Source organism: Lissotriton vulgaris, chromosome 2_1 (genome assembly GCF_964263255.1).
Source record: "Lissotriton vulgaris chromosome 2_1, aLisVul1.2, whole genome shotgun sequence".
Classification (NCBI taxonomy): domain Eukaryota; kingdom Metazoa; phylum Chordata; class Amphibia; order Caudata; family Salamandridae; genus Lissotriton; species Lissotriton vulgaris.
In genome coordinates, this window is record NC_141687.1 from 1,210,934,011 (window position 1) to 1,210,947,838 (window position 13,828).

Below are 13,828 nucleotides of genomic sequence, written 5' to 3' on the forward strand. Positions count from 1 at the left end.
AATCGCCATCATCCACAAGACCACCCTCAGGGTCTCGACCAACACTGACGACACTCTCAGCACCGCCGAACAGCTGCACTTCCAGATCCATACCGATCCCAACACCACCCTCAGAGGAACTCTAGTCTACAGACCCCCCGGACTTCGGCCTCAGTTCAGCGACTCCATCGCCAACTTCGTCAGCACGCATGCCCTTACCTCCATGGACTACATCCTCCTCGGAGACCTGAACTTCCACCTCAAGAACAACAATTCCACCAACTCCACCACCCTGATTGACAACCTTGCCAACCTCGGACTCAGACAGCTTGTCACAACGCCCACCCACTCCCCCGGTCACACGCTTGATCCCATCTTCTCTACAAGCCCCCACATCACCTTCAGCCACACCACGAACTCCATTGGAAGGACCATCGCTGCATCCACTTCACTTTCCGGAAACCCACCATGCACCAGCACACTCAACAGATCCCCTGCCGCAGCTAGAGCAAAATCACCGAAGACTAGCTAAACACCACCCTCGCCCGAAGCCCACCCGCCGACCCCACCGATGTCGACACAGCCACCCGCAACCTCAGACATTGGATCACCAACTGCGCCAACACTCTCGCCCCGATCAAGAAACCCTCGAACAGACACACTAACAAAAATCCAGCTGGTTCACCGCAGACCTCCAGGCCTCCAAGCGCACCTGCCACACACTAGAGAAGAAATGGCACCGCGAACAGACACCAGACAGCTACGCAGCCCACAAAAACGCCATCAGCAGACACCATCACCTCATCAGATCCGCTAAAAGGGCCTCCTTCAAGGACCGACTGGACAGCAAAGCACACAACAGCAAAGAGCTCTTCAACATCGTGAAGGAACTCGCCAACCCCAGCTCCAACACCAACGACATTCCACCATCACAAGACCTGTGCGACTCCCTCGCCACCTTCTTCCATCGCAAGATCGCAGACATCCATGACAGCTTCAACAATCTGACCGCCCCAACAAGCACCGACACCTCAGACCCCGCACCACCACCCAAATCGATGCCCTGCTCACCCGGACCAACATAAACGACGACCACACCATCAATATCATGAACACCATCCACTCCGGCTCTCCATCAGACCCATGCCCACACCACATCTTCACCAAATCTATGGCTACCATCGCACCCCATCTATGCAAGGCCATCAACATCTCCTTCGAGAGCGCGACCTTCCCGGAGAGCTGGAAGCACGCTGAGATCAATGCCTTTATGAAGAAACCCAAGGCAGATCCGAGGGACCTCAAGAACTTCCAGCCCATCTCCCTGCTCTCATTCCCAGCGAAGATCATCGAGAAGATCATCAACAGACAGCTGACCCACTACCTCGAAGAGAACAACATCCTGGACCCGTCCCAGTCTGGGTTACACAGCAATCACAGTACCGAGACTGCCCTCATCGCCGCCACCGATGACATCAGGGGCCTGCAGGACGACAGCGAAACCGCGACCCTCCTCCTCCTGGACCTCTCGGCCGCCTAGGACACTGTCTGCCACTGCACCCTACGCACACACCTCCACAACGCAGAGATCCGAGACAAGGCTCTGGAATGGACCACCTCCTTCCTCTCCAGCAGAACCCAGAGCGTCCACCTCCCCCCTTTCCGTTCAGAAGCCTCCGAGATCATCTGCTGCGTACCCCAAGGATCATCCCTCAGCCCGACACTGTTCAACGTCTACATGGCACCGCTCGCCCACGTCACCCGACTGCATGACTCAACTCCATCTCCTATGCCGACGACACCCAGCTGAACCTCTCCCTCACCAAGGACCCCCTCACCGCCAAAACCAAACTCCAGGAAGGAATGAAAGCCATTGCCGAGTGGATGAAGAACAGCCGTCTGAAGCTGAACTCGAACAAGACAGAGGTCCTCATCCTCGGCTCGACCCCCTCAGCCTGGTACGACTCCTGGTGGCCGTCCACAATGGGAGCAGCACCGACACCCACTGACCACGCATGCAATCTGGGGTTTTTCCTCGACTCCACACTCTCCATGACCAAGCAAGTCAACGCCGTCTCTACCTCCTGCTTCAACATCCTCCGCATGCTCCGCTAGATCTACAGGTGGATCCCCACCAAAACAACAAGAACGGTCACCCAGGCCCTCGTCAGCAGGAGGCTGGACTACAGAAAGGCCCTCTACGCAGGAGCCTCGGCCAAACTCCTGAAAAAACTACAACGCATTCAGAACGCCTCTGCTCACCTGATCCTCGACATCCTGCGCCACAGCCACATCACACCACACATGAGAGACCTGCACTGACTTCCCGTCAACAAAAGGATAACCTTCAAGCTCCTAACCCAGGCACACAATGCGCTCCACAACACTGGACCAGCATACCTCAACCAGACCCCCCAGGATATTGCGGCATAGATTTGCTAATTTAGCAGCACAAAAATTGAATTTTAGCAGCACAAAAGTTTAAATTTAGCTGCATTACTGCAGCACTTTATTTTATTCAGAATCATTCATTTTCAGCCTTAAATCAATGGAAACTGTTTTAGCAGAGTATTCCACTTTCAAATTGGCATGTTTGAAGTGTCTGAGAGTATTTGTTTGCTATGCTAAGTCCCCGTGTCATGTAATGACTGGCAGCAACATTTTTCTCATGTTGCTGGCAGCCAATCGGAGATCTTGCTTGAGTCTGACTTCCGCTGGAACGAGATGGCCCAATGGGAATTAAAGAGCCTAGGGCCAGTCATGACTCTATACTTTTAAGTGAGAGTCTAAGACACTCTTGCAAGTCTAAATGCACCCACCTTGGGTCCCGAAACAAGAAGAGAGGGGATGCATTGGTGCCAAACGCTGCTCCCGCTTCGATCTACTCTCACCCCAGAACAGGGTGCAGGTACCCCTACCCTGAGCAGTGGCATCAACTCTTCCACTATCCCACCACCGACCCTGCTTAAAAGACTACACCATGGTTTGCTGTAATTCGATTCTTTCCCGGCTGCTCATGCAACTAAAACTGCACAGTAAACAAGTTGCACACATCATTATACTGACTGACCCCACTCGCCCCCACTTTCCACCTACCACCACCCCCTCCTCAAGGGAACAAGTCCTAAAACAAGGAAGTGGGGAGGGCTAACCAAGTTAGGTAGTTTGCAAGTGGCAGCATGGAGCGTGCCTCTATAGCACATGACGCCACGACGCATGTCATTGCACGTGGAATCACAGGAAGTGATCTCTCTGGAAGTGACATCCGATAATATGACCTCACACATATGTTTATCAGGAATATCATGAGTACATTTGAGTGTATTATAAGATTTAACAAATTATATTTTACTTTGGTATTGTGGCAAAAAAGTGGTGCAATCCCAGCGCAAAATCTGGGACACAACTAATAATATGTTTTTTTTCAAAGCCTTGCCACAAAGAAATTTGCAATAAGGAGTAGCATGGCGGTAAACCATTTCTGCTTAATTGGTTGCATAGTCTGCATTTTAAAATATTTTATGGGGTTACGGCATCTGCTACAGAGCTGCCTAGTAAATCACAGGGAATAGTAATTATGGTGGGATAACTCAGGAGGTTAAAGCATTTATTGGCGAGATCAGAGTTTTGTGTAGTTCCAAATTTTCATCAAAGTAGTATAGAAGGTTAATGTGTTTCCTGCAAACAACATCACCTAACATGCAGATGAGATATTTTTATTTTATGTAGCTAGGTAAGTAAGTTACTTCTTAGAACACAGGGATCCTATTGGTATTTGCAGTTCAGAAATTATAATCCTTCTAATACAGCACTGTGAGCTATGAAAGACATTTGACTCCTGCACCTTATAACCCTCAATGACTCATGTAACACATCTTGTACATTGATTCACACACTTACATGATTTATTATCAATGTCTAATGTGTAATGTAAAGCGCTCTGACACTCTGCATTGGGATGAGTAGTGCTATAAAAGAAATACATTTGTATGATTTAAATTGTCATATTTGTAAATACTTGGACAGACCAACACATCTGGCATTCTTACAGTGCTTGCACTTACTTAGATAAAGGGACTGCACAAAGTAAAAAGCATGCATCTCTTACGTACCTGTGAAGAGATAACAAGCTGTGTTATTTTGTTTCCCTCCGTTGTCTTTGCATTTAAGTGACGTTTGAGGCCGCTGCATAATACAAAAGAATACACCATGTTTAATGGCAGCTGGTTGTAACAGGCTTAACTCTACGTAAAGATATGCGAGTGCGTTGTCCTGTACAAAGCACTATGTAACCTCACTGCCCTCTAGGCGCTTGAGCGGATTAGGCTCCGGATCTGGTGCTGCTGAAAATTGTACTTCACTGGAACTCACAACCACCATAGCAAAGGGAGCCGCCAGTCGATCTGAGACCCGCACAAAGATGTATGCTACTGTGGGCTTCATACTCATTCAATCGTGGGCCTCTCTGTGGAGATGGCTAATCAGGCTGCGCAGTGTGTGTCTGCTGCACATGTGGTGACCTGGCGAGGAAATATAGGCCTAGAGCGTTCTAAAAGTAAACACTAGAACAAAGGGTGTAATGGCTATGATGACTCAGTACTATGAAAGGCCAGTACTTTCCCATACTGCCAAATATGTTTTAGTGCGTATATCTTACATAGTTCTCCCCCCACTCGGTAAAATGAAAGAAACATAGAGGGGCAAGTCTCAGCTCTCGGCAGGCCAATCAAGATCCCCATCAAACTGCGTGAATTATTAGGCAGTTAAAATCTGGTCGCCGCTCCCTTGAAGCAGGCAGAATGAAACTTTGTGATCTGAAGCTCCAACAGCAATACAGTGAAAATAATATTAAACCACCTGTGAAAAAGGCGAGTCTTGCATCTTGTGTGGTGCACGTGACCCATCATTTGAGAAATGCAACAGATGGTCAGATGGGATCTGGTACAGTCAGCTGGTCTGCGTACATTACAAAAATGTTTTCATCAGTTCGTCGGACAGTTTCAACTTCATTATATAGCGCAACCTTTCCCTGAAGGTGTCAGAGTGCATTACAAAAGGACCAGTTACATTATTGTAAAAATAAGAACACGAATGTCGAAACACTCTCAGAACATAAGAAGAGCCCTCATCTTGAGTGTAAAAGATGCCGCCCATCCGCCAAGCCCTGATTTAGTGGGCACTTTTGTGAAAAACGCTGCCTTTTTACAAAAGTGCTGATTTCGCGATTATTTTTCAAATCGTGAAATCCTGAGGGTCTGCTCAACAGACGACTCACCTTCTACACCCAGAACCGACCGCTCTGCTCCGCCGCCCTCGCCACCGTCCCCCGCATCCGAAGAGCGACCGCCGGCTGCAGATCGTTCTCCCACCTCGCCGCCAAGACCTGAAATACCTCTCCATCCTCCTACGGCAGACCCAGGGCCTGCTAACCTTCAGGAGGCTTCTCAAGACCTGGCTATTCGAGCAGTAACAGTACCCCTCCCCCCAGCGCCTTGAGACCCTTACAGGTGAGTAGTGCACTTTCCAAATGGATTGATTGATTGATTGATTGATTGATTGATTGACGGGCTGTTTCCGTTCACGCCGGGGAGCACTGAAGTTAGTGACTCTGCCCCAGCCCTACCCTTTAATGGCTTGTCTCACGCACCATGCGCTGTGCTGTTACAGTTGCCAAAAGAAAACCCACGTTTGTTTTTAGCAGTAGGTTTTCAAAAAACAATAATCCTTCCTCCCGGGAAAACTTTAACATTCGCATTTGTGTCCTTCTGGTGCACAGTTGGTATAGCAAATGATAAGGCTGTGGAATGGCTCCAAGAAGAGCTCTGCTTGAGCGCTGAAGTTAGTGACTAACTCAGCACCAACTTAGTACCAGCACAACCCCACCACAGCATCAACACAGCACCACCTCACTTACAACTCACCACAAATTCATCACCAGTGCAGCATCACCTAAATATCTACAAAGCATTACTCAGCACCACCTCAGCAGCACACAGCATCACTCAAACCCACCTCAACATCACTAAGCACCACCTCAACATTACACAACATCACCTTAATATCAGTCAACACCACATCCCTATCACTCACCACCATCAAGCACTACCTTCCACAAAAACACCACCACCTCAGTATCAAATAGTATTATTTTATAGCAGCACCACTCATAACACAAGGAAGTGAAGCAGGTTACCAAAACTTAAGTTTAGTTGTTGCTTAAAGTGCATTAATTTGCTTTATTAGTAACACAAAAATGTTTTTAGTATGCTATTTAAGTTAAAACACATTCTACTAACACAAGAATGGATATATTCACATATTTATAAGATATGCATAGAGAAGAAATTAGTTCTTAACCATGTTATAACAGCTGCTGTTCCCCTGTGTTTATACCATCCCAATACTTCTGTTCAATTCTCTGGCAGTTTAATTTGCTAACCTATTATTAGTATTATTCATATGTAACCTGCAGTTTAGTTATACAAAATAACACTTTAAATACGTACTTCTCAATGCAGTTCTATAATATACCTAATAAATGTGTTAACTTTCACCCACAATAATGGAAAGCATAACTAAAATAATTATAAGGCCCCAAAGGTGAGACCTATTAGCTATGCCAATACTTGTTCTCTCTTGTTCTGTACAAAGCCTGGTGAGGAAAAAGGAGTGAAAGGCTCCAAAATTAAATGCCGGTGAATCCTACCTCCAGCCACCAGCTCAAATTAATCAATGTCCATCCTTTTTCAAATTTAGGTGCAGTGTTCACCTCTGATTTTCCATTTATTTCACCGGTTGATGACCTTTTTGGAGATACTGTTGAAACTTGGGTTGGAGAAGCTCAGTTAAGCCAGGACTTCTTTTTCCCTTTTGCTTGCTTTCTTTTGTACGGTTTACTTAAGATGATGATGATGATGATATGGGGCTTATTAAGGGCTTGAATGATGAGGCGTCTTTGCGCAGGAGTGTATAAGCGAGGAGCTGAGACTAAACTGGGTCTACTCGGGTGTAAACAGCTGAGTTTTCAGAGCTTTCCTGTAAAGTAATAGGTTGGATTGTAGTCTCAAAGCCCCTGGCAGTTTGTTCCATAGTTTTGCAGCACAACTGGACAAAGACTTCCCCCCATCTAGCTCTTCAAAACTTGGAGGTACAGATCAGGTCAAGGCTGGCAGATCGGAGGTTTCGTGAGGGGGTGTAAAGCCTGAACATTTACTGGCTGTCATCTGAGCCCTCTCCATAACGTGCCTTGTGCACCAAGCAGAGCGCCTTGAATTCTATTCGCTGCTCTATAGTGAGCCAGTGTTTTGCCCTTATGCCCTGTTTCGTAGAATGGCCCTTGGGAAGGTTCAGAAGTAATCATGCTGCGGCGTTCTGTAACGATTGCAGCTTTTTTATCTGGGTTTTATCGATACCCAAGAACAGCATGTTACAGTAGTCCAATTTGGACAAGAAGAAGGCAACCATTACCATCTTCTGTAGTTTGGAAGGGATAAAAGGAAAAATCTTACGAAAGGTCTTTGACAGAAAGAAACTAGCAGACGTTAGACTATTGATCTGCGCAGACAGATTAAGCTTGCCATCAAAGATGACTCCAAGATGCCTGACCTTCCCGACGGGGCAAGGGCATTTGCCCGCCTTAGTCGGCCACCAGGAATTGTTCCACAATGACTTCCCATTGCCAAACTGTATCACTTCAGTTTTTTTCTGTGTTGATCTTTAAGAAACTTAGGCTCATCCAGTTCATGATGTCCGTTAGACAGGCATAGAAGCTAGCAGCTATGATCTCAAGCTTGTCCGACAAAGATACCACCAATTGTGAGTCATCAACGTAGGACACAAATATGAAGCCATGTTTCCTGACGAGTCTTGCCAGTGGCATCACATAGATGTTGAATAACGTCGGGGACAGAGCCGATCCCTGTGGAACACCACAGGACAGATAGAAACTGTCAGATTGTAGACCATCCCAGCTCAAACTATGTTTCCTGTCCTCTAAAAATTAGGAGAGGAGGGCCAGGGCCAACTCTTCAATTCCTACCTCCCGCAACCGACGCACCAACACCGTATGATTCACGGTGACGAATGCGGCCGACAAATCCAGGAGAACGAGAATAGCCCTACCCCACCACCCCCATCCACCACTCTCTGGATCCCCTCTGTGGCAGCAATAAGGGCAGACTCAGTGAAGTGAAGCAGTATGGTCTTTTGAAGTATTGATCATTGTATGCTCCTTCTGGTGACCAGTGCATTCACTTACCGTGAGAGAGTAGTCTCAGAATGAAAGCTTAGTCCCATCTTCTTTATTTTTTTATTTTAGGCCGATTACATGTTATCATCTTCTTATTGGTGCTGTTCAGTACCAACTTAGATTTTAAAGATGCATGGTTCCCAGGTAGGTGTAACCATTTCTGTCTTGCACCCTATGTGATGGTTAGGTGTGTATTTCTCTTAACTGTAATTTCAGGTGAAGTATGGTTGATTTGTTAGCTGAAAGATATGCTGTATATTTCTGCTGTCTCTTAGTTCTTAGCTTAATTCGAACATTCTAATTTGTTGGTCCATGTAGTTACACTGGATTTCTGATTGTAAATTGAGATTATTCATAGACAACCTAAAGTGACTTTTGGCTATGCTTTTTTCCTACTTTAAATGGAAGCTAAGTAGGGTGTCTACTTTTATTCTATTGTATGCAACCCTCTACATCTATCTTTCACTTATTTTCTTTATAGCACTAATAATGAGCTATGTCAGGATAGTCCATTGTACATTCAGGAGGACCGGATCATGTCAAATCAGCACTGACAATGAACATAGTTCCATGTATTCTCATTGTTTGTACCTTTTTCTCACTTGGAGATCTACATGGGCATGCAGTCTGGTCCTTTTGGACGTCTGCTGGACATAACATCCTAGAGTGCAGTGATATCCCTCTGCGAGACATAGCTGGTTGTAATTTTTTTAACTATTGTTCTTTGCTTTCATTGCCCGGTATGGCCAAGCGTGGATAAACAGGGAACTAATTGGAGTGACAGAATCAACATGTTACAGAACTTAGCACACTGCGCAAGCTACGTGGGAAATATATATATTTGTGTTGTTCATTTGCAGCTAGGGACAATGTCTGGTTGTAATATAAAAATAAATATAATCGATCTGTTGGAGTGAAACCTGAGGCCCTAGGGAGGATAAGTGCGTTCAATATTTGCCTTCTTTGGGATTAGGTACTTTTTATGGATGTTTTGAAATAAACCTTATTGGAAGTGTCAATTTACATTACAGACCAGCATGAGCTAAAAGTAAAGAAATTCATAACATGCAAAAGAGCCCTGACAATGTACCACAGCAGTATTCCCTGAATTACTGATAAGGGGTTTCTGAACTGAATGTGAAAACTGCTTGTCTTGTCGAAAGTTTTATTTTTATTTGAATACAGTTGTGGAACAATTTCATAGCAATAAAAAAATGTCAACCAATACAAGAAATGTCCTTTTCTCTCACTGCAAATATCCATATGCCATTGGTGATTCTGTCTAATGCTGCCTTGTTTTTGTGTGTTTTAGAAGAGACAACAGCTGCTCTGACTCCTCTGAAAGGTCAGTGAATCAATCATCTCTGCCTGTTCAACCCTCCCTCCACCCCTCAGCTTGCCTCCACACTTTCCCACATCATCTCTACTTAGCTTCCATTAAATGAAGTATTGAAACTGCCTTAGGGTAAAAGCGTGCTCTTTATTTTAAAATCATAGTCCATGATTCCTTTAACTGATGTTTCAAGTCTCCTTGTTCACCAAAGTCACATTGAAAGCTACATGAGAATTTCAGCCCCATTATTTCAGAACTCCCTTCCCAATCTTCTGAAAGCAGCTGAAGGCATATCTAGTCAGATAATATATGTATTAGGGCCTTAAAGTGAATCTGAGAACTCAACCACGAGTTTTGCATAGCCCTAAGGTTTACTATTGTTCTCAGTTTTGGATTGAAGAACCATTCCAGCCACTTATGACCATTGACACGGACCTCACTCATTTCATCTTCCAGAAATCGCCTATTGAATTTCACTGCAAACATTTTGCATCTAGTCCCTTTCATTAGTCTGCGTATTGTGTGCACTGGCCTTTGCATGTGTAGTGTTCATTGTTTAACCCCGCCGCCGTCACAATGTAATCTCTGCTTTTGGAAACATTTTGGATTAAAGTGCCCTCATACCAAAGAGGTCCAGGTGAGCTATGTGAATGTTAAAATAAAGAAAAAAACTTCAGAGAACCAATATACTACAAATTATAATTCTTGCGTTTTGCTCATTCTTGGTTGTGAGCATCACTTTCAAATATAAGTCAATTTTAACATGGGAAATGTGACGTAATAGCGGCGCAAGGGGCTTGTAAATTTGCCCCCAAGTACTTGACGGTCAGTTTCGGGCTAATGACTCCAGCGTCATAAACAACTGTGGATCTGCCTTGCTGATGGTTTGAATTATATATATTGTTGGCTCCCCCATTTAAACTGGTAGAATACTGTGGCATTGTTTATAGTGACTCTAGAGCAGATGTCTTAAAATTGGGGGTCTGTCCCTCTGGGGTACACAAAACTAGTTCCAGGGTTGCGCCAGTTACACAAGATTCAGGGCTTTTTCCAGTGTTCACAACTTCTGTGTGCAAGCCTCAATACCTAAAGAAGACAGCCCAAAGCAAACCTAATATACATAATGACTGTGATACCTATGCTTGTCGTTGTCTGCATTGCACTTGTTTTGGGCTTTGTTCCATAAGTAGTTGTGTTAGTGCCGTGTAAAACCTCCGAGTGTTCCCAGAGAAGATAGCAGTGCCACGAATGGAGTACATCAGAGGAACCAGAGTGTAGTTGCACTGCACCTCAGAAAAGTTTGAGGAAAGCATAGAGAACAAGGGTGAGTGGATGGAAAGGAGCTTCAAGTGGTAGCATTGCCCCTCATCAGGTCTCCGTAAGGCTGCTCGCCCTGCAAAGACTCACACACATAGCAAGCTGATTCTGCCCAGCCTTGAAAACCTGCGAAAGCCCTGCCAATTTTCAACGATCCAAGTGTGACTAGCTGCTCCAGGCTTTGCAGTATTATAAAACAAGAACAAAAAGTCCAAGAACACAAAGAACAAATCAAGACTAGAGCAGCTAGTTAAACCCTCCTGCTACCAGTTGATCTGCAGCTAGAAGGCGTCAGGGAAGGTGGTAGTAAGAGGGGGACATTATTAGGAGAAAATACAAACAGGCAGAAAATGATGGGGAGAGGTAGGCATTCACTGCATACACCTCTCAATTGTGTCGCTATAAAGTGAATGCACCAAACCTTCAGATAGATTCCTAAGTTGAAAATCCTAGGGCCTCATTTATGAGTTTTTGCTGTAGGAGAGCAACGCAGGCCTTCCTGCTGCATTGCCCTACGGCAAAAGATAGAGGCAGAAATGCGCAGTATCTATTAGATACAGCACATTCCAGTCCCTTTCCCCTGCGCTAGCGCACAATGGACTGCATTGCGCCAATGCAGGCACCTTTGCACCATAGTGCAAGGATGCCTGCTTTGCAGGGAGGAATATTTTAGTGCAGGAAGGAAAAACTTCCTGCACAAAAACAATCACAAGAGGTTTTTTCCTCCATAGCAAAGGGAAAAATGCGGAGAAATAAAGGGCAACATTTATAAAAAGTGTTGCATCGCTGGTGGAAAACTGTGATGCAACACTTTTCATTGCACCCTCCTTGCGACACCTTGGATGTCTGTATTTACAGTAACAGTAACAGATCACGTTGTGTTTGCATGCAGTCCTTAGCTGAGAGAAGGAGTAATTGAATTCCCGCCCCCCGAAGTGTGGATGAATTTCACCACATCTCCTCATAAATAATTTGGAAACAAACCACTGCCTCGCGGTCCAAGTTCATTGGGCTTGCCATTTTCTACCCACATGAGTTAGGGGCCTATTCATAAGGCCTTTATGTTCTCTATACGTGATTGATCTGGTTCAACTTGATCACTGAACATGATCAAAGGGACTCTTTTTTAACATTTGACTGTCCTGAAGGTGGTCTGACTGACGATACTGCCACAACAGACCAAAACAACGACTACTACACCTATTTCCTTAGCATGTTTGACTACTGAGGAATTGTTCTCTATTGTTTTAGATTAATTTCTTTTTTTTGAACCTTTGGAATAGATGTTCACATCATTGATTTGTAGGCTCCTTCATGTCCCCTCTATCATGGAGTTTTATTGTTTCTGAATGTACCCCTTGCATTCTTGTTCACATTAAAAGTGTGTACTTCTGAGAAAAACAGATATACCTGTGTTTGTAAAAATCTGTTGCATAGTGATATTATTAATAACTGGTACTTACATTTCGATTTTTTCAAGGTTCAATCCCCATTTGAGGCTCAACATACAAATAATGAATCTGTACAACTTTTGACTGAGATTAATGAATTAAATCCCTTGTAGGCATCTTACCTATCAATAGTTTACCTGTCCAAGCCCCCGAGGGTACTTTGGGTTTCCCACTGGTTCGATACTGTATTTACAGTACGGTGCTCCATGTTGCAAGGATTGACCAGATAAATCAGGAATGCTGATGTATCTGGTGGTGCAGTAATGGTGCATTGCTGGAGTGTGTCGCAAAACAGACGCAACTCCAGCAATGTCTTATTACACGTGGTCGAGTCCCATGTAAAAGGGCCTGCATCAGTCCTTATGTTTATTGTGAAGCAAGTGTAAGGATTTGGTGCAGTGAACTCCTAGAAGTGGCACAGTGAAATGACATAGATTTCACTTTGCCACTTCTACGAGCCTTCTTTATGGGGGAATGCCCACCCTGCATACATTATAGCTGACAGAGGTATAATGTAGTGAAGGGGTTTGCAAAGTGACGCATCTGCCTAAATGCATCACCGTGTAAATATGGTGTATTTTTAATGCCGCTGCAGAGTCAAAAAATGTCACACAATAGAAGTGTCTGCCCTTCATAAATAAGTGCTAAAGATATTTCTCCTTGTTGTGCCTGTCTTACGCCTCCCCTGAGTTCACTATCTCATATCTCTCCATGGCATACGTTCCCTATCCTCGTTCTGCACCTGAGCCATGACAATGGTCATATATATGTCTAGGCAAGATGTATAGAACTTCTTTAGATCAATGATCAGTTATTTATTCTTCGTCTTGTTTCCCTCTGCCCTACTGTAGTTGTTGTTGTTGCCACTGTGGGAAATATAAGCTCACACTTCTTCTTCTGCCCTCCTTAGGCCCAGGAGCAGTGCATGATGGGAAAAACAGTGCCTCCAGGATGATGACCGCATACTCTTCGCTGATTCAGTCTCTTCTGATGCTGCTACTGGTGAAGCTCCAGTTTTGACACCTCATGCCATTTCCACGGAGCTGAAGGAGAAGGGGAAGGAAAAATGTACATGTAAAAATAGAAGAAAGTAATAAGACCTTGAAAATAAACAAAAAAAAAGAATTAAAAAGGTGATTTGGAATGATGAAGGAACACGAGGGCGACACTGATGCCTCAATAGCACGACTGACGTGTTTCATTCTGCTATGGACACTGGAGCAGGCAGCGGACCAGTAAAACTGTCGCAGGTGGCCATTTTGAGAGCAGAGCACCGAGGCGGTGGGATCTGCCTGCCTTACCTGCTGCAGACAATGTCCACGTTCACACAGAACAATGTGCATAGACCTACGCCTGGGGTACACGCTGCACCACCAACTGTAAAATAGACCACATACAACCGAAGAAATAAATAGACAGATAAGAGAGAAGATAACACGTTCTTTAAATATTTACTCATTCTACGGCAAAGGACCTTGTGTATCACGAGGGGGTGGGTCT

At 44.9% G+C, this 13,828-nt stretch overlaps 1 protein-coding gene across 3 annotated transcripts in view; it reads left to right on the forward strand.

Annotated features, from left to right (window-relative positions):
* LOC147732397 (neurotrimin-like) overlaps positions 1-13,489 on the forward strand; it is a 1,175,542-nt gene extending 1,162,053 nt beyond the window's left edge. For all 3 annotated transcript variants that reach the window (XM_086956932.1, XM_086956930.1, XM_086956931.1), the window contains 2 exons: positions 9,540-9,572; positions 13,239-13,489. In XM_086956932.1, coding sequence (XP_086813058.1) covers positions 9,540-9,572; positions 13,239-13,348 — 143 coding nt within the window. In that variant the 3' untranslated portion in view covers positions 13,349-13,489. The remainder of the gene's footprint in view (positions 1-9,539; positions 9,573-13,238) is intronic.
* The last annotated feature ends 339 nt before the right edge of the window (positions 13,490-13,828 follow it).